The sequence below is a fragment of the Puma concolor genome, chromosome A1 (genome assembly GCF_028749965.1).
Source record: "Puma concolor isolate L17-30 chromosome A1, mPumCon1.1.hap2, whole genome shotgun sequence".
NCBI lineage: Eukaryota > Metazoa > Chordata > Mammalia > Carnivora > Felidae > Puma > Puma concolor.
In genome coordinates, this window is record NC_141667.1 from 149,268,134 (window position 1) to 149,293,235 (window position 25,102).

At 46.2% G+C, this 25,102-nt stretch overlaps 1 protein-coding gene across 1 annotated transcript in view; it reads right to left on the reverse strand.

Moving 5' to 3' along the window:
- The window catches only part of COL23A1 (collagen type XXIII alpha 1 chain), a 355,798-nt gene that overhangs the window by 324,090 nt on the left and 6,606 nt on the right, over positions 1–25,102 (reverse strand). The window contains exon 2 of the mRNA XM_086705987.1: positions 6,347–6,413. Coding sequence (XP_086562113.1) covers positions 6,347–6,413 — 67 coding nt within the window. The remainder of the gene's footprint in view (positions 1–6,346; positions 6,414–25,102) is intronic.

A 25,102-nucleotide genomic window follows, 5' to 3' on the forward strand; every position in this document is an offset into this window, starting at 1 on the left:
TGAGGGTTTCACTCTCCTGCTCAAACTTCCAGACACTGTCACAGAGCAGTGAGCGTCTCACGCTGATTCATCTTATCAGTGCACATCGTTTGGAAACCACACGCGACATCTCTGGTATATGATACAAGGATACCGTGGGGCACAAAGAAGAAATGAAAGGGACTCCCACTTTTCTGCAAAGTTCCTAACAAATTTCCAGGGCAGGTGGAGCCGGGCTAGAAACCAGTGCGAAGTGTACGCAGGGGCAGAGCCCCAGGCTTTGCACTGGTCCCTCTGGTTGCCGTTAGCAGTTGACAAGAGCCCATGGGCTACACGCTTCCTTTTTCTTTCCGGTTCTCTCACTCCTGTGCTCTGTCGCCAGCATTTTTCACCCACGTCCCAGAAGAACACGCCAATACAGTCTGCCAAGCCTTTGTTCTTTCCCTCCAGAATATTCCCAGCCAACCTCCAGCTTCAAATCTCCTCTCCCCATCTCTCTGGCAGCCCTGCCTGACATCAGCAAAACTCAAGAAGGCAACAGGCTGCACAGTGGGTCTGGACAGGCCTGGGGACAATGGATCTGAGTTCATGGTAACCACAAGTAACTCACTCTCAGGAAGCGAGTGCCAGGCCCTATTCTAAACAACTCACATGCAGTAACTCATTCGATCCTTGCAATAATCCCAGGACATAGGTACCGTTGGAAACTTTCATTTCACAGGTGAAAAACTGAGGCACTGCTTGGATAACTACTCGTCCAAGGTCATCGAGCTAGTAAGTGACAGAACTTGAACCAGGGAGTCTGGGTCCTGAGTCTGAGCACTTTATCACCGGGCCTGGCTGACTATTGGACAAGTTCAACAGAGGGAAAGGACTGCCCTTGTGTGCCTGGAGTGGAGGCAAACCTCTGGTCACATCCAGACTCTGTCTACAGTCCCCAGCTGAGGGCCACCTGGACAGGGCTTGCCAGTTGCCCCTGCAGTGGTAATCTCTTATTTACAACCGCCCAGTGAAAACCATTTTGTCTTCTTCCAGGAACAGCACCCTAATATTCCTTCTGGTAAGTACCCTTCCCCATTCTCAGACCACATGGTTCTGGCAGCGTCAACCTGCCCCCACGACTGCCTCCCCCAGGTCCAAAATGGTCACATGACCCAGAGCCAGCCGATCAAGACATCCCATCCTCCAGGCACAGCAATTAATTCAGGCAGAGGCATCTGCCCCAAGCCCAGCAAATCAGGGTCAATTCCGGGGCTTCTTTTAAAATTTTGGTAAAATGCATATAAATCTACAATCACTGAATGGTTCAAAGTTACACAATTCCACGGCATTTATTCACATCCACCTGAATACAGCCCGACCTCTGACCTTTCCACTTCCAGTTATATGAGCTAATAAGTTTCCTTTTCTTCATTAATGTAGGATGGTTAGAACATTAGTATTCTGATGCTTGACCCAAACAGTTAATGCAATGACCTTTTGCACCACAGTGGCCCATCCCAGGACATGTAGGATGATCAGGGGTCAGAGTCAAGATTCAAACCCAGGGCTCTCGGGCACCAAGGTGTTGGGCACTGGCTCTGACCCAGCCCTTAGGATGACTTAGGGTCATGACTGTTCTTAGTGAAGTGGGGGCCGGGTTGTCCCTTCATCTGCCACAGGACAGGCTTGGGAATAACCCTGCCAGAGCCCTTCTTGCAATATTCTAGAATTGCTGCTCTGAGGGCACCCTCCCCAACAGACTGTGGGCTCCTGTCCTTCCAGCCCGACACCCCCAGATGCCGTAGCAGTAACTGCCTCATGACTAGCTTCAGTACAAGGCATCAGGAGGGCAGAGAACAGAGTGAGAAGGCCATTCTCCTCTCCTCCAATGCTTCCCTGCAGGCTGGGCTGTAAGAACACAGGACAGGAGGGGTGCCTGGGTGGCTCAGTCAGTGAAGCGTCCGACTCTTGATTCCAGTTCAGGTCATGATCTCATGGTTCATGAATTCAAGCCCCACATCGGGCTCTGTGCTGACGGTGTGGAGCCTGCTTGGGCTTCCCTCTCTCTCCCTCTGTCTCTGCCCCTCCCCAGCTTGTGCTCACTCTCTCGCTCCCTCTCAAAATAAATAAAACTTAAAAAAAAAGACACAGGACAGGAAACCACCTAAACATCCTTGGTGGTGACTGGCCAGGCACCTCACAGGACAGCTCAAGAGACGATAAGGATGCCATTATTTAACCAAAATGATGTAGTACATGTCCTCTGATGTGCAGACTGAGTCACCATCTCAAAGAGAAACTGTGAATCAAAGAAAGCAGTACAGGGACAACAGCCTATGGTACTCTTTGTGGAAAGAAAAACAGGAGAGGAGTTACTCACTGAAATATACATAACACTACCTCAAAACCCAGGCTGCCCCATACCATAGCCACTAGTCACATGTGGCCATTTAAACTGAGTAACAATTTTAAAATTTGCTTCCTCTGTCGCACTAGCCACATTGTCAAGGGCTCCATAGCCAGTAGTGGCTGCCATTTTAGCCTAGATAACAGATCATTTCCACATCATAGAAAGTTCTGCTGGGCAGCACTGCTCTAGAAAGTCAGGAAGCCTCTAGAAAGGTGACCAGGAGAACGGAGGAGGGGAATTATTCTTCATGTGTAATCTTTAGTAGTACCTGAACTTTTTTTTTTTTTTTATCACATCATACGTCATTTCCTACTCAAAAATAATCACTTTAGGGACACCGGGTGGCTTAGTTGGTTAAGCGTCTGACCTGGTTTCGGCTCAGGTCATGATCTCACAGTTCGTGAGTTTGAGTCTTGCGTCAGTCTCTGGATTGACAGTGTGGAGCCTGCTTGGGATTCTCTTTCTCTCTCTCTCTCTCTCTCCTTCTCTCTCTGCCCCTCCCCCACTCATGCTGTCTTTGTCTCTCAAAATAAATAAATAAATACTTAAAAAAATAATAACCACTTTTAAACTTTAAGTACACGGGTAACATAAGAAAAGAGTGTTGGGTAAGTCCCCTGTGTCTGAAGCCTGGAGATCTCTGCGGAAGGAGTGCAGGAGTGTCTCTCTGGGCAGGTGAATGACAAAGAGCAGCATGGGGGAGGGGGGATCCCCAGGTAGCAGCCCCCCTTCCAGCCCCCACAGTAGGAAATTTTGACCCTCATAGCAACCTTAAGGCCCTCAGGATGATTCGCCTTCCTGTCCGCTTTCCTTTGCTAGGACTGCCCCAACAAGCCTCCACTAACTAGGTGGCTTAAAATGACAGACATTCTCCCACAGTTCGGGAGGCCAGAAGAGCAAAATCAAGGTGCCACCAAGGCCGGTTCCTTCGAGAATATTCTCCCCTGAGCACCCCTTTCCTCCAGCTCCTGGTGGCTGCGGGCAATCCTGGGCTTGTAGATGTATCCCTCTGTCCTCCGGAGAGCTCCTCTGCATGTTTCTCTGTGTCTCAAATCTCTCCCTTCTGTCGCATAAGGACACTGGTCACTGGACTTAGGTCCCACCCTAAATCCTGGATGACCTCGTTTTATAGACGAGAGGAGCAAGGCTCAGGCCCCTCCCTTGTCTGAGGTCACAGGGCACAGCCCTGCCAGTCTTCTCACCGCTGGGTTGGGCAAGGGGCCTGCTCCCTTCTCAGCTCCATGGCTTCCTCTTCACAATGGACAACACACGGAAGAGATGCCCTCTCCTCTGGCCTCGCTTATCTGTTTCATCAGATCTCCCAGGATCTGACAAAGGATCACACAGTCCCCAGGCCATGAGAAGAAACGGGGGTGGGCAGTGGGCATCTGTGAATATCTCAAATCAGATGGGGACCAAAGCTACAGAGGGCGGTTTGCGTGTCCTGACTCCAAACAGCTGCGGGGCAGATCAGAGCCCCAGAGACAGGAATCAGTGAAGGCTTCCAGTGCTAGAGAAAAAGGCTTCTGTCCTTTTTGTGACAGGGAGAATGTGCCAGCTGACAGGGGTTTGCATCGATGAAGGTCTCCGGGCCAAAGGGCTCCAATGAGGGGCGCCTGGGTGGCTCAGTTGGTTAAGGATCTGACTCTTGGTTTCAACTTGGGTCATGATCTCACAGTTCCTGAGTTTGAGCCCCCCATCAGGCTCTGCACTGACAGTGTGGAGCCTGCTTGGGATTCTCTCTCTCTGTCCCTCCCCTGCTCATGCATTAAGGCCTGGCCATGCTGGCCACACTGACCAGCCTGAGCACACCTCCCAGGACAGCTTGATAGCAGCCCTGAGACCCTCTGACAACAGCAGTGTAGTCCTGACCACCAGCAGGGGACCCCTCCAAGAGCAGGGTAGGTCACTGCCCTCCTCTCGGCAGGACTGGGGGGGTTATGACCAGACTTTGAGTCCCCAGGGTCTTCCCTGGGACTCTCTTGGAACTTCTCTTGGTGGTTCAGGACCCTCCAAAAGGGAGGCAGGTCACAGGATCCCTCTGGGCTCATGGGCTTTGACCTACCCTTTCTCTATGACCTCAAAAATGCCTACAGAGCCCACTCCAATACTGTTACCATTTTTTGATAAAGATCTTGATTGTTAATAAGTGACAGACCAAGATTTGAACCTGGTCCAGATTTATTTAGGAGCTCCATGCCCCCTCACTGCCTCCTCTACATGTCTATCTCTATTTGGGACTTTCAAACTTACGGTCAGCAATGCAGAGCAGGAAACCCATTTCAATCGCCATCCAGGTCATACACTACAGATAGAAATAGCTCAAACAAAAATTTCTCTCCAATATGTTTTTATTCCAGTCTATGGCTAGTTCAACATTTCAAAACGCTGGCTGCAACCCACGGAACTGATTTCATATCTCACAAATGCTTTGTGACCCCAGTTTATTTATTGTTTTAATGTTCATTTATTTTTGAAAGAGAAAGAGAGACAGAACATGAACGGGGGAAGGGCAGAAAGAGAGAGGGCGACACAGAATCTGAAGCAGGCTCCAGGCTCCCAGATGTCAGCCAGAGCCCCACTGAGGGCCCGAACCCATGAGCCATGAGATCATGACCAGAGCTGAAGTCAGACACTTAACCGACAGAACTACCCAGGCTCCCTGTGACTCCCAATTTAAAAAATACTTACCTACATAGCTCACGTGAATTGACATGCATACAATACTTAGAAAGAGGTGGCGGGGAATTAAAAAAAAAAAAACAAACAAGAGGAATCACTCCTATTGTATGCATTTTTCAGATCATCCTAAAACTCACGTGTCGATCTGAGTATTTCCCCCCATTGAATCAAACATCTGACTTGATGATCTGTTAATGATGTCATTACTTGTCATGTCCTTTTTGCTATTAAAATGTTAGAGGTGCTATTAAAGACTAACTCAAGCTCGTCCCTAAGATCCTCTTCCACTGGGCCCTCGGAGACCAGAAATTTTCACACCAGGAGATCCACCTTTACAGAAACCCCAGGGCATCTCCCAATATGGAGATGTTAATGTTCAATGAGCTTTGTGTCTAGGCCAGCTGAAGTGGATTGGGAAATGCCAGACAGCTTGGCTAATGGAAGGAATGACAGCAAGGACAGGGGCCCCTGGGCTCAGCTCCCGTGTTTTCCACGTTGTCCGGCATGGTGGGAAATCTAAGAAGTGTTGCGATTTTCAACTCATTCACTGGTATTACACACTGTTCTACAGAGGAGAATTCTTGCCCTGAAAATACCAGGGCCAAGACAGCACACAGACTTCAATGATGGTCTGTGCCAAGCTCCCATGAGGACAACCGGAAGACCTGATAGGCATCAGAATTCAGCCACACGAACTGGGAATCCACAAATCCTGGTCTTATTCACAGCCATCCTGGTTGCACCACCAAAACCCAAGATAGACATTCTTATTTGAATCATTCAGACCATCATTCCCATCTTCCCCCCTCTACCTCCACCGAAAGAAATGAAAACCAAAAAACCTACAGTCACCAGAGTACTTATTTACCCCCTCATGTCTGAACAGAGCTGGAATCACAGTTAATACTGTGTGGATGGTCCATGCCTGTTTCTGTCTTTGAAACAGGATGGCTTTCACCTTCCCAGTACCTAAGCCTTCGTCATAAGTCATTTCTTTTTTGTTTTGTTTTGTTTGTTTGTTTTCATCATAAGCCATTTCTAACAGTTCCTTAATTCCTACCCCAAGATCACCATCTTCATCAAACCAGGGCAGTTCACCCTGCTAGAATCTTTGACTAGTCATCTCGTCAGGGAAGACAGGAAAAAAGACGCCAGATGGTCCACGAGGTACAACAGACAGACTGAAACCCATGCAAGCTCTTGACCATGTCCTCAGCAGTTTTGAGCAGACAGGAGACAGGACACCAGGCCTCTGGGAAGTCAAGGGCCCACAAGAATCAAATATCCACTTACCTGGGGGGCAGACACACTCGGTCGGCGCTTCCCGAACCGTCCGGTGCTTGACCAGTCCCTCCAACTTCTGAATTAGGGAAGAAAAGAGAGGAGAGAAAAAAAAAAGACCAGCATGAGTTTGAGAGTGGAGAGGGGTAAAAGTGGAAAAATCAGCAAAAAACGTGTATTGGAAAGATCTACGTCGGCAGTGGCATTTTCGAGAACATTTATTACAAGGTAGTTAAATGCTACAGGCAGTCTGGGTATGAGAGGAGAAACGAAAATAAACACGCAACAATTATTTGGGAGTCCCTGAAAAGAAGGTGGCAGGTTTCTGCTTTGTTACATTTTTAAATACAAATCCAGAAAAGCCAAAGTGACCGTGCAGTCAGCATGCAGATGGGAAGGCAGAGGAGAGGGAGGCTGGGCAGGCCACACCAAAACTGGCCCTTCTAGCCCTTGGTCCACAGATCAGGCCCCGACCCAGGAAGACCCAGGTTCCCTCCCTGCAGCCCCACCCGCCAGCCCCCTGGCCTCAGACCCCAGGCCCAGGCCTAATCCACCCTGATGACATCTTCCTTTCTTCTTACCAGCAGGGATCCTTGGCCTAGAAAATTTGGCTCAGCACAGTCTAACAAGAACATCTACGCATGCCCAGTCCTGTGCTAGATTTGGGTGAAGGGGAAAGAATTACCCCAGAAATAGGGTCAAACATCACAGCTCCGCTATGATGGTTTAACCGTAACCTCAGAGATCCTGATTATTGTCCCCGCCTTGCACTGAGGGGGACAAGCTTAGGAAAAAAAAAAAAAAGAAGAAATTAGTCCCAAAGCCCAAATCTAGGTTTAGGAAGGTGAAATGACTGGCTCATAATCCCAAAACTAGCCAAGACTTGAGTCCCAACAAGAATAAATAAAGCATTAGCCTTTCTCTAGGAAGCAAACAAAAATCTCCCTAAAGGTAAAACAAAGCAAATCCTAAACAGGTTGAGTGACAAAATGCGATACCACCGCTAAACCTGAAATGTTTGGTTTTTTAGGTTCAAACCTAAAAATGTAATCTTTCTCAATAAAAATAAATAAATAAATAAAAATTTAAAAGCCCTTGAAAACGGTACAGCAAGCAAATACAACTGTTATTTTTTTAAGTATTTATTTACTTTTGGGAAAGCGCAAGGGAGGGGCAGAGAGGGGGGACAGAGGATCTGAACCGGTTCTGCACTGACTAGCTGTCTGCAGCAAGCCTGATGTGGGGCTTGAACTCACGAACCTCAAGATCATATCTTGAGCCAAAGTTGGACGCTCCATCGACTGAACCACCCAGGAGCCCCAAAACTGGGTTGTTGTTTTTTTACTTTTTATTTTAAAGTAATCTCTGTACCCAACGTGGGGCTCATTCATAACCCCAAGATCAAGAGTCCTGTGCCCTACCAACTGAGCCAGCTGGGCACCCCAAACGTATTTTTTAAATATGTATTTATTTTTTGAGAGAGAAAGAGACAGAGCGCGAGCGGGGGAAGGGCAGAGAGAGAGGGAGACAAAATCGGAAGCAGGCTCCAGGCTCTGAGCTGTCAGCACGGAGACCCATGTGGGGCCCGAACCCACAGACGGGAGATCATGACCTGAGGTGAAGTCAAATGCTCAACTGACTGAGCCACCCAGGCACCCTCCCAAAACTGTTATTTCTAAAGAACTGCTTTCCAGGAGATAAGAATGACATCCCTAATGTTGAGCCCCTGACCCACCAAGCCTGGAATTTTCAAAGGAGATGGGATTCCAGCCAAGTCCTGTCTGCCTTTGGCTGGAGCAGCCCAGGATCAGGAGCCCTACAAACCTCCCCCCACCCCTCAGCCCACCAGCACCGCCCCCCCCCCCCCCCCCCCCCCCGCCGGGCGGGCCTTGTTGCCCTGAGCTACTACTGCTTGCAGCGGCAAGGCAAGGACCATCCCCTGTCACTGAACCAGAACTCAGAAGCCGCCTGCAGATGCGGATACTGGCGTGAGAGGGACCTCATAACTCACTGCCTCCCCCACCCCCCACCCGCGCACCACATCGTACTTGCGGATACTATTACAGATTTCAAATTTTACATGGAAAAAGAATCCAGCCTTCTCGTTTAAGCCAGTCAATTTGTGTGAGACCCTCTCATCTGTTTTTATCATTGCTAGACAGGCTAGAAGCCATACTAATTTCCTTTTTTTAAACAAAAGCATTTAAAGCTAAAAGCCAATTCGTTTTAACAACCCGCGATCACAATTGGGCGGCTCTCCTGAAAGGGAGGGAGGCTTTATCAAATACTGATAGGAAACACAATGACTTCTGAACTGCTCTTATCGTAAAATAAAAAACTAAACAGGAAACTATTGGGGGGGGGGCGCTTTACTGTTAATGCTAGTAGGTGGGGTCATAAAATACTGGGATTGAGTTTTTGTTTGATCACTTATCCTAACTCCTTTTATGCCCGTGTTTCTCTGGATTATACAGTGAATCTGCAGTTTTACCGGCTACCCTCTAGCTTACCGCCACCCCCCCCCCCACCGCCACTCCAGGCCCCGAACTTTCTGTGGGTTTGAAATGCCACTATCAGGAACACAAAGTGAAATGTTTGAATTAGAAACCCAATCCCACAATCTTTATTTCCCTTTTTTTTTTTTTCGTTCTGCATTCAAGAAATATTCCTTTGTGTCCAGGTTTGTAAAAACAAACAAAAAAAAAAAACAAAAAAAAGATTTAAAAGCCACAACTTTTCTACATTCAATTATCTGGCAGCACCTCTAGCATCTGCAAACAATATGGTCCTGGTTTTACATATGCAAACAAGTCCTGACTCCTAAAGTAAATAAAGGATGAGTTTCTGAGAAAAAAGTCCCTGAGACTTTGGGAGCCGTTCCCTCCAAGAGTAAGGAGGAGGAGAACTTGAAGTTGCCTGGTGGGGGGGGGGGGGGGGGGGGGGGGGGGGGGGGGAGGGGGGTAGTGAGCACTGTGGAGAAAATTACTCCAGGAAAATCATGGTTCTCAGAAAAGCATTACACAGTTAGATGATAAATTTATTAATGACGTGTGGGAGCACTAGTCTGGGCCACTTGGCCAGATGTTTGATCATAGCCTCCAACAGTCGCATTTTGATGAAATATAAGTTAACATACAAAAAAAGGACAGAATGATTTATTTCTGTAAAATGATATAAATAAAGCCACAGAGACATTCCTATCCTCTTGGACAGAGGATTCCTGCTCTAGGGGATATATCTTGAGAAAATAAAAATCAGCAGGAGCAAAGAATGATACCCATGAAGTTGCACCCCAAAACAGTGGGAGTGGTTTAGAGAAGGGTGGCGAAGCCCCTGATAAAACTGCCCTATTTCGTTTAGTATCATTATGAACACTATGTGGCAAAAAGGGAGAGAAATGTTTATGAGACCATCAATAAAAGGTCTACATCTGTACGAAAATTCAGGCACTGGGTGACAGCAGCTACCAAAATATGAACCCCCTTGGGTGTACAGAGTATGGTGATTTACTTCTTTTAGAAGCCCCTGCTGTGGGGGTGCCTGGGTGGCTCAGTCAGTTAAGCATCCAACTTCAGTTCAGGTCATGATCTCCAGGCTTGTGAGTTTGAGCCCCGCATCAGGCTATTTGGTGACAACTTTGGATCCTCTTTCTCTCTCTCTCCCCCCTCACACTCTCGCTCTCAAAAACAAACGGAGGAGGGGCGCCTGGGTGGCTCAGTCGGTTAAGCATCCAAATTCAGCTCAGGTCACTATCTCGCGGTCCGTGAGTTCGAGCCCCGCGTCAGGCTCTGGGCTGATGGCTCAGAGCCTGGAGCCTGCTTCCAATTCTGTGTCTCCCTCTCTCTCTGCCCCTACCCCATTCATGCTCTGTCTCTTTCTGTCTCAAAAATAAATAAACGTTAAAAAAAAAATTAAAAAACAATGGAGGAGATGGTATATTTGAAAGTTGTTAAGAAAATAGATCCTAAAAGTTCTCATCACAAAGAAAAAACACTTTTTTTTTGTAACTATATGAGATGATGGATGTTTACCAAAGTTATGGTGGTAATCATTTCACAAACCATATAAGTTAAGAGTCATTGTGCTATATAACCTTAAGCTTATACTATATTATACATACAGCGTATATCAATTATATCTCAATAAAATTATATCTCAATGAAAAAAAAATGGAGGAGGAGAAGGAGGAGAAGAAGAAGAAGAAATCCTTCCTGTGTTCTAATACCATTTTTTTAGTTAAAAAAAAAAATTCTGGAAGTAGAGGAAGAACCAAAATGAAGCCCTACGGCCTCCCCGCAGAGGACAATTTGTGAATGACAGGTGATTCCATCTTCCCTGGGACACGAACTCCCAGGACGCAACAGAGGACCCTCTCTGTGCAGGGCACAAATCCTCTGCCCTCCTCCCGCCCCCACAGGGAAGAGCCCCTGCGTGCATTCTCACTACCACCATCAACCCAAGAGGGCAGCATTTTCTGGCCTCTGACATTCTTTTTTTTTTTCATGCCTTGGCATGATGATGAGGAAGATAACAAATAGCGAGCATTATTACTGAGGACACTGATTACTTGATGGGGGCCAGGCACTGTGTCCACAACTGTTATCCCGTCTAGCCCTGCCAATACCCGCCTTGAGGCTGGGACTATTATTACACCCATTTACAGATGAGAAAACTGAGACCACAGAGGGCAATGTAAGCACCAGGATGGGACCTCAATCCTGGTAGCAACCAGCTCCAATCACAAAGCAAGACAACCTCTGCTTACAAGCAATGTTCATAACTAACAACAAACAAACAGTTGCTACCCACAGTCAGGCCTTACAAAACTAAAAGGACAGAAATCAGATCTGGGGTTGCCAAAGGTTGGAGAGTGAGGAAGGAAGTACAATGAGAAGATTGTCGGGTAACAGGACTGTTCTGTAAGGCACTGAGGTGCTGGACACATGACTCTACACATTTGTCAAAACCTTTAACACTGTACGTCACAAAGAGTGAACTTTAATGGATGCAATTTAAAAAAAAAAATCAACCAGGATATCAGAGAATCCCTGGATGAAATGTGGGCTGTGACAAGTGAATCCAACTATGTTAAAACTGTGTGACAGCAGCACTTGGGTGGCTCAGTCAGTTAAGTGTCTGACTCTTGATTTTGGTTCAGGTCATCATCTCGCGGTTTGTGAGTTTGAGCTCTGAACTGACATGCAGAGGCTGCTTGGGATTCTCTCTCTCTCTGCCCCTCCCCTGCTTGTGCTCACACTCCCTCCCTCCCTCCCTCTCTCTCTCTCTCTCTCTCTCTCTCTCTCAAAAATAAACTCACTTAAAAAAAGCTGTATGACATAACTCACTGAAAGTGTTAGGAAAAAACACGTAGCTGACCTACATGCAAAATAGCATCTTGATCAAGAACTGTAAGGCTGGACACAAAAGGAACTGTCTGGAAATGCTGTACTCCAGTAGGTAAAGTTGGTTCTCACAGGGGTACAGGTTAGCAATTTTGAAACTACTTTACAGACATTAGCAACAAACAAGTGAGTAAATAAACCATTGGTAATGAGAGCTGGGCTTCTCGTTGTCCAAAAGAGAAGTTATAAATACACAAAGTGGGAAAGACAGAATGAACCATCTTGTGCTGAATTAATCAGAGACATCACTATGAGGTCACATCTAATGCCTACAGGAAGATACATACAGAAATATTCATAGGTATGTGTACAGAGGGGAGTGAATATTCACACATATATACTATAGATGTCTGCAGAGAAAACCTATAATCAATGACACCCTGGAAACATCAAGCACACCCAGCACCCAAATCTTGGTTTCTAAATACCATTCTCTAAGAAAAGGAACCAGGGCTCATTGGAGATATGGCTGATTCTAGGCCCAGGGCAGGAAATACACAAGATGAACCTGGAGTGCCTTGTAGTGGCAGAAAGAAAGGAGGTCCTTTTTGAAAAAAGGAAGGGAGGGAAGAGCATGTCAAAGAAACACAAAACCTACCCGAAAAGGCTCAAAATGGCCAAAGCTGGAATAATTTTGGCAACAAGATAAAAATAATGCAGTATTGGATTATAACCCAAAGAATAAGTTAGAAACCCATAAGTTATATACTGATACAAATGACTGAATAAATAGGTGGGGAGAAGAGACAACTCTTCCCTACAGAAGAATGCCCAATAATATATGTAGATACCGCCCTCTCCGAGATGTGGAGCTAAGTTCCACCCTCCTTGAGTGAGGGTTAGACTTCCTCACTTCCTAAAGGCAGAGAAAGGAAGATAGTGACTTTATAATGTAAAATCTGGCAGACACAACTTTAATTGAGTGATCAAGGTTAATGGCACCAGTGATAGGTCATGTGACATCATGGACCCGACATGATGCCAGGACAATGGCAATCTACCTTGATGCTCTTCTTCCCAAGCCCGCATAACCTACTTTAATCATAAGAGTGGCCCAAACTGAAGACCATTCGACAAAATACCTGACCAGTATGTCCAAAAATTGTCAAGGTCATGAAAAATATGGAAAGACTGAGAAAATGCTATAGGTCAGGAAGACATAACAATGAAATGCAATGTGGTGCCTTGGATGGGATTCTGGAGTAGGAATGGGACATTAGAGGAAAAACTAGGGTGATCTGAAAAAAAAGTCTGTCATTCACTTTTTAAAGATGGGTAAAAAATAAATCACAAAGTCACTTAAGACCAACTAAGATACAGCTTTGTTATCTTCAATATCACATGTATTTTTTAAATTGAGGTAAAATTCACATCACATAAAATTAAGTGAACAACTTCAATTTTTTTTTTAGTTTATTTATTTATTTTGAGAGGGGGCATTAGGAGGGGAGGGTGAGAGAAAGAAGGCAGGGGGAGAGAGAGAGAGAATCCTAAGCAGGCTCTGCACTGTCAGCACAGAGCCAGATTTGGGGCTCAAACCTACAAACCGCCAAGATCATGATCTGAGCCGAAACCAAGAATCAGATGCTTAACTGACTGAGCCACCTGAGCACCCCCCTTTACCTATTTTTAAATCAGGTTGTCTTTTTGTTGCCGAGCTGTAAGAGTTCTTTATATTTTCTGGATACTACATCCTTAACAGATATATGATTTCCCAAATATTTTCTCATATGCCAGATCTATTATTGATCAAAATTCTAATCATCTCCAACCAAGGTATAATATGGGTATATTAAAAGCATCTTAAAATTGGAGGTGGTGAAGCAGGCACCTGGGTGGCTCGGTCAGTTGAGTGTCCAACTTTGGCTCAGGTCATGATCTCACCTTTCATGGGTTCGAGCCCTGCATCAGGCTCTGGGCTGACAGCTTAGAGCCTGGAGCCTGCTTCGGATTCTGTGTCTCCCTCTCTCTCTCTGCCCCTCACTAGCTCATGCTCTGTCTGTCTCTCTCTCTCTCTTTCTCTGAAAAATATGTAAACATTAGAAATTTAAAAAAAAAATCATAGGTGGTGGGAATGGACTCATGGCTTCATGCTGGTCCTCACAGAGGTCTTTGTTGAAATCTTGCTAGATTAACAGTGGGATATTGTTACTACGGAATTCGACCTGGTCCTTTTTAGTTAATAGTAATTGTATTAGTTTGCAATTGCCGTGTAACAAATTGTCACAAAATCCGTGGCTTAAAACAATACACATTTACTATGCTTTCTGTGGTCAAGGTCTGAACACAGACAAGTTTGCTTCCCTGCTCATGGTCTCTTGAGGCTGAAATCAATGCATCAGCTGGGTGTTTCTTTCTAGACCTCTGGATCCCCTTTAAAACTCATGTGGTTCCTTGTGGTCTGCAAGCCCCATTCTCTTGCTGGCTGCTGGCCAGGGGCCACTCTCAGCATCTATAGGCCACTCAAAGTTCCTTGACATGTGCCCCCTCCACACATGCTCTCATGCTTCAGATCCCTCTGACTTCAGGAAGGACCCAGTCCCTTCTAAGTCCTCACCTGCTTATGTCAGGCCCACCAAAGATAAGATTTGTAATGAACTCAGCCAACTCATTGGCAACTCAAAGGAGTGATACCATCATAATCACCGGGGAGGGAATTATACAAAGTGTGTACAACAAGGGGTGGGAATCCTGAGAGCTGTCCTAGAACTCTGCCTGCTACAGTAAGTTATCACAGTTAATTTCTTACTTTGGACAAATGTGTTACAGTTATGTACATATGTAACTACATTTTTCATTTTTTCAAAAAAATTTTATTAATGTTTATTCTTTTTGAGAGAGACAGTGTGAGCAGGGGAGGGACAGAGAGAGGAAGACACAGAATCCGAATCAGGCTCCAAGCTCTGAGCTATCAGCACAGAGCCGGACGCAGGGCTCAAACCCATGAACCATGAGATCATGACCTGAGCCGAAGTCGGATGCTTAACCGACTGAGCCACCCAGGCGCCCCTATATTTTTCTTTTATTATGTTTATTTATTTTTGAGAGAGAGAGAGAGAGCGAGCGAGCTCACAAGCAGGAGCTAGGCAGAAAGAGGGAGACAGAAGATCTGAAGCAGGCTGCATGCTGACCCCGGAGAACCTGAAATGGGGATCGAACTCACAACCCAAGTCCAAGTCAGATGCTCAATTGACTGAGCCACCCAGGCACCCCTGTAACTATGTTTTTCTATAAATCTAGAATTATTCCAAAACATTTTAAAGGCCACATCGTGGATTTCTACTTCTAGGCAAGATACAGGAGCAATGACTATATTTATCCCCCTGCATAAAATAACACCACCAAAAACTCAAAAAACCACCACAACAAATTCTGCAAATAAAATACATGAAACAGAGGTTTTGAGGATACCGATACCGAGCAGGAAAGGAAAGTGATCTCAGACAGAGAACAACTGCTCTTGCTTCCTGCCTGGGGAGAGTTTCCAGACTGGGCACAGGGAAGGGGGAATCACACATGAAGCCTGGCAGCTATCCAAAGTTGAAGGATGGACCTGGAAGTCCAGGGATGCCAGGCAGTTGGGACTACAGAGCAGAGGACCCGAGAGAACCAGAGATCTGTGAGGTTCTTTGCAGATGTCCGTGGAGCACTGATCAGCATGTGTAGGAGGCAATGACCCGTGGCAGGGAGAAGAACCACCCAAAAAGATGCAGGGAACAGTGCCTCAGTCTTACATGGGGCAGGGAAGGGTGCCCATTCCCCCAGCCAAACTGGGAAACCCCTAATTCACACTCATAAATCACTGAGTAGAGCACCAAGGAGGGTCTTTTGCCTCAGAGATAAGGAGTAATCAACCCTAGGCTAACCGTGGCTCTGGTCCCACCTCACATATCCTAAATACAAGACTCAAAGGGTCCAACTGTTTCTGAATAACTGTAACATAACAAAGCTCATGAAAATCTACAGAAATACAAAAATACTCAACCTCCAATGAGGTAAAATTCATAATGTCCAGCATACAATAAGAAATTACCAGCAGGAGGGAACACCTGGGTGGCTCAGTCAGTTTAAGCATCTGACTTCGACTGAGGTCTCGCAGCTCGTGGGTTTGAGCGCCACATCAGGCTCTGTGCTGACAGCTCAGAGCCTAGAGCCTGCTTCCCATTCTGTGTCTCCGGTTCTCTCTGCCCCTCCCCCATGCTTGCTCACACGCAGGTGCTCACTCTCTCATAAAAATAAGTAAATATTTTTTAGGGGCGCCTGGGTGGCGCAGTCGGTTAAGCGTCCGACTTCAGCCAGGTCACGATCTCGCAGTCCGGGAGTTCGAGCCCCGCGTCAGGCTCTGGGCTGATGGCTCGGAACCTGGAGCCTGTTTCCGATTCTGTGTCTCCCTCTCTCTCTGCCCCTCCCCCGTTCATGCTCTGTCTCTCTCTGTCCCAAAAATAAATAAAAAACGTTGAAAAAATAAATAAATATTTTTTAAACAAATTTTAGAAAAAGAAATTACCAGCAGGAAAATAGGCCCCATAAGGGGCAGAAAAAAATTATTAACTGAAACGAACCCAAAACTGATATAGATGTTAGAATTATCCCACAAAGACTATAAAACAAATATTATAACTATGTGGTACATGTTCAGAGAGTTAAGCAGAGGCATCAAAGAAATCAAAATCTGTAAACTGAAATTCTAGAGTTGAAAACTACCATGTCTGAGGTGAAAAACAGGGCAGGGGGGATTAAGGACAAGATTAGAAACTAAAGAAGAGAAGATTAGTGAACCTGAAGACAGCAGGAGAAATGATCCAAAATGGACAGAGAGAAAGAATTTTAAAAAAGAAAGAAAGGAAGAAAAGAAAAGAAAAGAGAACAGAGACGAAAAAAGAAGAGTATCAGTGAACTCTGGGTCTCCTAATGCACATGTAAGTGGAGTCCCCAAATTGGGGGATAGAAAAAGTAGGACAGAAAAAAGTATTTGAAGAAATGATGGCCACAACATTTTTCAAAGTTTGATGAAAACTATAAACCCACAGATCCAAGAATCTCAGTGAAACTCAAGCACAATAAACACAAAGAAAATGACACCAAAGCATATCACATTTGAATTGCTTAAGCCAGTGATCACGAGAAAATGTCAAAAGCAGCCAGAGGTAAAAGGGCAAATTATGTGGATAAACAGAACTCACATTCTGTTTATGCTGCTAGTGGGAATATAAAATGATACAATGGCTTTCAACAAGAGTTGGGCAGCTTCTTGAAAAGTTAGTCTCGTAGGGCGCCTGCGTGGTTCACTCTGTTGAGCGTCCAACTCTCGATTTCAGCTCAGGTCATGATCTCACAGTTCCTGGGATTGAGCCCCGCCTCAGGGTCTGCACTGAAACCGCAGAGTCTGCTTGATATTCTCTCCCTCCCTCTCTCTCTGCCCCTCCCCACCTCAAAATACACAAACTTAAAAAAAAAAAAAAAGTTAATCCTACACCTATCAGATGATCAACTACTTCATTCCAAGGTACTTACACCCAAGAGACATGAAAGAGCATGTCCATACAAAGACTTGTACACAAATGTTAATAAAGCAGCTTTATTTGTAATAGCTCCAAACAAGGAACAAACCCAAATATCCATTAACAGGTAAGTGGATAAACAAATTATGGTTTATCTATATAATGAAATAACACTTGGTAATGAAAAAGAATGAAATGATAATACATGCAAAACTATCAATGAATCTCTCAATAATTATACTGATTGAAGGAAATCAAATACACCCACACACAACCAAAGAGCAAATATTGTATAATTCTATTCATATAAAAATCCAAAAAAAAAAAAAAAAGACTAATCAATAACAAGAGAAATCAGCAATACCTGAGTGGCAGGTGGGAAGGGACAGAAGTCAAGGGGGCAGAGGAAGCTTTGAGGGTGATGGATATGTTCACTACCTTGACTGTAGAGATAGTTTCACATATGCACACATATGTCACAAATTATCAAACTGTAACTTTAAAATATTTGGAGTTCATTATGTGTCAAATAGACCCAAAAAACAAACTAAACTACAAAACACCTGGGTCCCGGTTCCCACAGTCGTGGCTCCCATGGGATGGTAGAGCAGGGGCCCCGGGTCAAAGGGCATCACTTCACCGCACTGGGCTGCATGGTCCACCCTGGTCGGTGCCAGGTAAACCCCCAGCAGAGTCAAGTGAAGAGCCAGTGAGAGCACCCAGCCCAACCCAGGCATTCGGCAGGAGCTCAGAAATGTTTTCCTAAGGAACGTGGGGTTTACTCAGTGACTCCCACTGGCGCACTGAGTGACCTCCAAACTGCATGGGCACACATTTCCATAGGGGTCACTCCTGAGCCCTGAAACACGTTAGCATGCTTCGAAAGGTTTAGTCTGTAAGCAAGATGCAATTCTTCAGCAATCTTCATTCGTGCTCCCCTTTATGATTTTTCTTTTCTTTTTTTTTTAATGTTTATTGAGAGAGAGAAAGAGAGAGTGAATGGGGAAGTGAAAGAGGGAAACAGAGGATCCGAAGCCAGCTCCGTACTGACAGAAGACAGCCCAATGCAGGGCTTGAACTCTCAAACCATGAGATCATGACCTGAGCCAAAATCAATGCTCAACTGACTGAGCCACCCAGTCATGCCCCCTTGCCCCTCCACTTATGATTTTTCAAAGACCTACATCTCATCCTGTCAGAATCTGCTATGGTTCATCACACAGTTCACCACACTGGGCTGACAGAACAAAATCCCATCAGTGGTCCTGGGTAGAGAGTGGACGGTCTCCACCACAGGTTTTGACAGACTGAGGAGAGTCCTCAGGCTGTCCCTGGGCAGAGCCTCCAAGCCTTCCCACACAATGGCAGGTCTTCTCCAGTGACCCCAGGTCACCGAGCCAGGCCCTGCCACAATCCCCACACTGAGGTCACCTGCTTTCACTGACCGTGACCTCTTAGTCTTGCCCACAGGGAATGCCTACAGTTTACCCTGGCGTGTCATCTGATTAGACAGTGTCTTGGGCTGCCTTGTGTCTTTCCAGAGTCCATATGTTGAGGTCCTAACCTTAATAGCTCAGAATGTGACTGTATTTGGAGACACAATGTTTAAAGAGGTGATTAAGGGGTGCCTGGTGGCTCAGTCAGTTAAGCTTCCCACTCTTAATTTCGGCTCAGGTTATGATCTCACAATTCACTGACAGTGCAAGAGGCTGCTTGGGATTCTCTCTCCCTCTCTCTCTCTGCCCCTCCTCCACTCATGCTCTCCCTCTCCCTCTCTCTCTCTCAAAATAAACAAACCTTAAAGAAGTGATTAAGTCAAAAGGAGGTCACTAAGGTGGGCCCTAATCCAATGTGACTGACATCCTTAATAGAAGAGGAGATTAGGACACTGACACATAGAGGGGAGACCGTGTGAGGACACAGCAAGGGCACAGCCATCTGTAAGCCAAGGAGAGGCATTGGGGGAAGCCAATGCAGCCAACACCTTGACCTCTGGCTTCCAGACTCCAGAACTGTGAGGAAATAAATCTCCGTGGTTTATACCCCCCTTGACTGGGGTACTTTGTAAAGGCAGCCTGAGCAGACAAAGACAGATGGGGTCTCCCCGAAAGCCCACCCCACCCCGCCTGCCGCCTATGGGGATGAATGGGCAAGGAGGCATCTTGGAGCAAGGGGAGGCTCAAAGGACATGGAGGCCTGACCGCAGAGCTGAGTGAGGTGCTTTCTCCTCATGGGCCCACAGGCCATAGGAGGCATTGAGGGTTGATGGGGAGAGAACCGAACTCCACTGAGAATATCTAGGAAGTGGACAAGAAGAATGAGGAGTGCCCAGGCCTGCCCGAGGCACAGAGGGACAGGACCCAGAGAGACAAAGCATTTCCAGAAGGGCCAGGTGCTAAAGGAAGGGGACAGAAGAAAGCCCATGAAGAAATGATCACAGGACCAGCCAGCTGGGTAGAGGCATCTTCTTCCAGCTTGTTCCCTGGAAGCCAGGCCTAGGTGTGAGCCTCACGACAGGCACAAGGAGGAGGAGGAACCATCCCCAGGAAGGGCCCTGGCACTGGATGTTAATGAACAGTCCTGGCAGCCACCCACCATCAGGATAAGCAAGGCAGGGTGTGGGTAGGGGGTGACGTGACTTCTCACTCATTGTCGTAGGAAGTGAGTATCACGTCATCCTCAGGGAAAGAGTGAAGCAGACACTGTCCCCCTTTTCCTTTTATAAAAATTTTTTTTAAGTTTACTTATTTTTGAGAAAGAGAGAAAGAGAGAGAGCACAAACGTGCGAGCCGGAGAGGGGCAGAGAGAGAGGAAGACAGAGGATCTGACATGGGCTCTGTGCTGACAGCAGTGAACCCCATGCAGGGCTTGAACTCACAAACCGTGAAATCATGAAGTCATGAGATCATGAGATCTCAGACCAAGTCGGACACTTACCTATTAAGCTATCCAGACACCCCGTCACCCTTTTTCCAGAGGAGGAAGTGGAGGTTTGGAAAAGCCAACTCATTGGTCTCCAAGGCACTGCAGTCAGTTGATTTTATTTTTTAATTTTTTTACATGTTTTTATTTATTTTTGAGAGAGAGAGTGTGAGCCGGGGAGGGGCAGAGAGAGAGAGGGAGACACAGAATCAGAAGCAGGTTCCAGGCTCTGAGCTGTCAGCACAAAGCCTGATGTGGGACTCGAACTTGTGAACCATGATATCAAGACCTGGGCCAAAGTCAGATGCTCAACCGACTGAGCCACCCAGGTGTCCCAACTGCAGCTAGTTTACAGGCATCTCCAGACTCAGACCCAGATCTCACAACTCTGGAGCCCACGGCTTGAGCTGTGAGGGTCCAGTTAAAGGGGCTTTCAGGAGGACCTGAGTGGGACAACCTCTGTGGTGCATATGTGCACACGCACACCCATGTGTATGCACACATAAGCGTTCACATACACACGCATGCATGTGTGCACAGACATGTATGCACGCAAAGGCAGGCACTCACGTGTGTGCACACTCACATGCGTGCACCCTTGCTTTCATGTGCATGTGTACACCCTTGTGCCCTCCAGCCCTCACAGTGGCTTGCCCTCATAGTCCACATACTCCAGCCCAATTGCCAGGTGAACTTGCCCTTCGTTGGACTAAGCTACACCACGCGGCTGAAAAGGAGACGCCATGGATGGCCATCGCCATCCCACAGAAAGGACCGTGAAATGAATGGACAGACTGCTCGTTTTGTGTGATGGTCCTACTGGGAGGCCCGAAGCAGAGGAGGTTTTATTTAAACTGTCCTCTAAAACCCCCAGAAATCACTATAATTGTTTTATGACTTGTTTCACAACTCAAAGTTGGAGGCATAGTCAGTTTTAGAAGCTGAAATTACCCATTTGAAAGCACTTCCCTTCCTTCCCGATTTTGTGGCTACATCAAAAAAAAAAAAAAAAAAGTAAAGATTTTCTCATTTACCAATGTGACTTAAAGCAGATGTGTGTGGGGCCTCTAATCCATCAGGTTAATCACGAGCATTTGGGGGTGTTCGTGCCATATTGCACAACCACATGAACAGACTTATTATTTAAAACGAATTTATTAGGTGTTTGGGGCCCTTCTGCAATGAAAAATCCATATACTAATTTTCGTGAATAATTACGTTTTGATTTTGGTCATCAAATGGGAAATTTTTTTGTTTAAATGAAAAAATCTCATTCTGCTTAAATGAGAAACTGGAAGGAGAAAAAAAGTGGGAATTATGAAGCCAATTCAGTCCTTGCTTTCCTTCAGGAACGAAGTCATTTCCCATCACTGACTGAGAGACTGATGTAAGTTAATACCTTTTTCACTTCTGTCTGGCCTCCCTTGGATGGTGGGATCTCAGCGTTAATTAAAAGGACCATGGGACCGCCTCTTCAATTAGCAAACAGACATACACACTCCTTCTGGATTCAGCCACAGAAAGCCTTCTAATAAGAACAGCCAGTTTCAGGATGTATATGACGTCTGGAACACTTTGGATTATATCAGCTCATTTAATCCCCACGGAAACCTTGTGAGGCAAATATTATAATCCCCTGTTTAATAGACGGGCAAACAGGTTTAGAAAACCAGTCTTTACCTGAAAGTAACACAGCTGGGAAATGGCAGAGTGGGGATACAACCCGGGTCTACCTAAAGTGAAAGTGTTCCCCCCCACCCTACAAACAAGTCATGTATGGAGGATGTCTACACTGGCAGAAAAAGTTGCTACTGAACCAAACTCAATTAGTGCTGCCACAGAGTTTGCCATGAGGCTGCGGAAAGGACCCAGGACTTGGGTTCAGACAAACGCTGCCACCTGAGGCCAGTTGCTACCCCTTCTGGAAGGGGTGAAGTGCCCCCCTGACAGGGGGGTGGGGACTGAGATGGGGCTGTTAACAAATGTTGTAAGGGCGGGGTTCCTGGGTGGCTCAGTCGTTAAGCATCTGACTCTTGACCTTAGCTCAGGTCACGATGTCACGGTTGTACGTGGAGCCCTGCATCCGGCTCTGTGCTGACATGTGGGGCCTGCTGGGGATTCTCTCTCTCTCTCTCTCCCTCTCTCTCTCTGCCCCTCCCTTGCTCTCAAGCTCTTTCTCTCTCTCAAAATAAATAAATTAATTTAAAAAAAAAGAAAAACCGTGAGGACGTACATGTGAACACTTCTGCCCAGGCTATCCACAAGAGAGGCACTCGGTCATTTCCCCTATAGCCTCTAGGAGCACCCTGACAGGTCTTTCTTTAAAACTACATCTGCAAACCTATTTTTTTCTCCCAATGATTCGTGCTTAGTCCTGAAATATGTTTCCGGACATGCTGAAGGGATGTTTTCTGAGTGCCTGTGTCAACAATTAAAGATTAATCCTGATCCTCCACATGAAGAAAATCGAACGGGGAAGGAGCTGAAGGTCGTGTGTGGCCTCCAGACAGCACTCCCCAAACCGAATTACATTTGTTCACAGAATTAGAAAGAACTCACGCAGACTGAGCGCATACCTGGCTCGGCTAAATGCTGCTCAAGAAAGGGGTCTGGGGGCGCCTGGGTGGCGCAGTCGGTTAAGCGTCCGACTTCAGCCAGGTCACGATCTCGCGGTCCGTGAGTTCGAGCCCCGCGTCGGGCTCTGGGCTGATGGCTCAGAGCCTGGAGCCTGTTTCCAATTCTGTGTCTCCCTCTCTCTCTGCCCCTCCCCCGTTCATGCTCTGTCTCTCTCTGTCCCAAAAATAAAAATAAAACGTTGAAAAAAAAAAAAAAAAAAAAAGAAAGGGGTCTGCACCAAACCAAAAAAATGAGCCTAATTATCAGATGAAATCTTCAGTTTTCAAAATTGCCCTTTGCTTTCAACAACAACAAATCCAACTGAAAATTTAAAAATTCAACTAGGGGCGCCCAGGTGGCTCATTCAATCAAGTGTCCAGCTCTTGATCTCAGCTCAGGTGTTGATCTCAGGGTGCTGAGTTCAAGCCCCGAATTCGGCTCTCTGCTAGGCATGAAGCCCATTTAAAGCAAACAAAAAAAATGTTTCTTTCAACCAAACGATAGATTGAATCCACTTTGCCCATCATAAAACTTGAAACATGACTTCACAAGGGTACAGGTTTGGAATACCACAGGAGGATAAATGTGGATTGCCCGGACAAATTTGGATAATCTAAAGTCAAAACAAAAAGCAAAGCCCTAAAGATGTTCTTCCTTAGGCAGTTACTTACACCCTAAAGAATAACACAAGAAACTTGCCCCATGAAACCACTGGCTACACTGTATTCTGTGCCAACAAAAATGTGGGGGAGGCCTCAATTCTCTGTGTTGATAGAAAAATGTAGATTCTGGGGCGCCTGGGGGGGTCAGCATGTTGAGCGGGGGACTCTCCATTTCAGCTCAGGTCATCATCTCATGGTTCATGTGACAGAGCCCCACGTTAGGCTGTGCGCTGAGCATGCAGCCTGCTTGAGATTCTGTCTCCCTCTGCCCCTCTTCCCCACTCATACTCTCTCTCCAAAATGAAAACGAAGGGGTGCCTGGATGGCTCAGTCAGTTGGGCATCCGACTTTGGCTCAGGTCGTGATCTCACGGTTGGTGAGTTTGAGCCCCACATCAGGCTCTGTGCTGACAGCTCAGAGCCTGGAGCCTGCTTCGGCTTCTTTGTCTCCCTCTCTCTCTGCCCCTTCCCCACTTGTGCTCTCTTTCTCTCAAAAATAGATAAACATTAAAATGAAAAAAATATATATTAAAAAAAAGAAATATGCAGATTCCATTGACAGGATCAGATGCAGTTGTGAAACATGACCATAACGATTGTGCAGCACCTAGAAAAATGTTTTTGAAGTTTTTGTTTTTTTTTGGGGGGGGGTAGACAGAGACAGCAAGGGTGGGGGAGGGGCAGAGAGAGAGAGAGAGAGAGAGAGCGAGAATCCCAAGCAGCCTCTGCACTGTCAGCACTAGAGCCCAACATAGGGCTCAAACCCATGAAACCGGGAGATCATGACCTGAACCGAAACCGAGAGTCGGATGCTTAACTGACAGAGCCACCCGGGGGCCCACCTGGAAAAATGTTGATACAAGACTGAAATATATACAAGCAATGTACAAATGGGACACACTCTGTGGTTAGCATTGGGTAGGTGTAAATCTGTCCCAGGATAAGGATTATGCAAAAAGTTAAATAGTTCTTGTTTTAAGGTGGTGGGATTATCAATAACATTAATCATGTTAAATCAACATACTCTTTGGTTATTTTATTTATTTATTTTTTAAAGGGGCGCCTGGGTGGCTTGGTTGGTTATGTGTCCGACTTCAGCCCAGGTCATGATCTCACGGTCCGTGAGTTCAAGCCCCGCGTCGGGCTCTGTGCTGACAGCTCAGAGCCTGAAGCCTGTTTCACATTCTGTGTCTCCCTCTCTCTCTGCCCCTCCCCTGTTCATGCTTTGTCTGTCTCTGTCTCAAAAATAAGTAAATGTTAAAAAAAAATTTAAAAAAGAAAAGGAGGAAAAGGAAGGGTAGCCAAGCTGGCAAGCTGTTTCTCTACACTGGGTATAACATCCTATATAAGGAAGTGGCCACAATTCAGCAGCCATGGGAGTTGGAGAGCCGAGGGGCAAAGACAAAAAGGTCTACACCTGCCCTGCAAAGAGCAGGTTTGAAAGAACTCTATTTCCCAGCAACACCTATCAATGACTCATGGTGGGAGTTAGAATTAATCAGGGAGAAGGGAGAAATGTGTAGAAAGCTGGTGAAGGAGAAAGCTACTCTGAAGGTACAGGATTATATCAAAGCCCCGTGCGGCCCTGGAGGTGACAGACAGGGGATGGGGTGCCCAGAGTTCACCCCCTATCTCGTGTTGAAACCTAATCCCCAATGTGATGGTA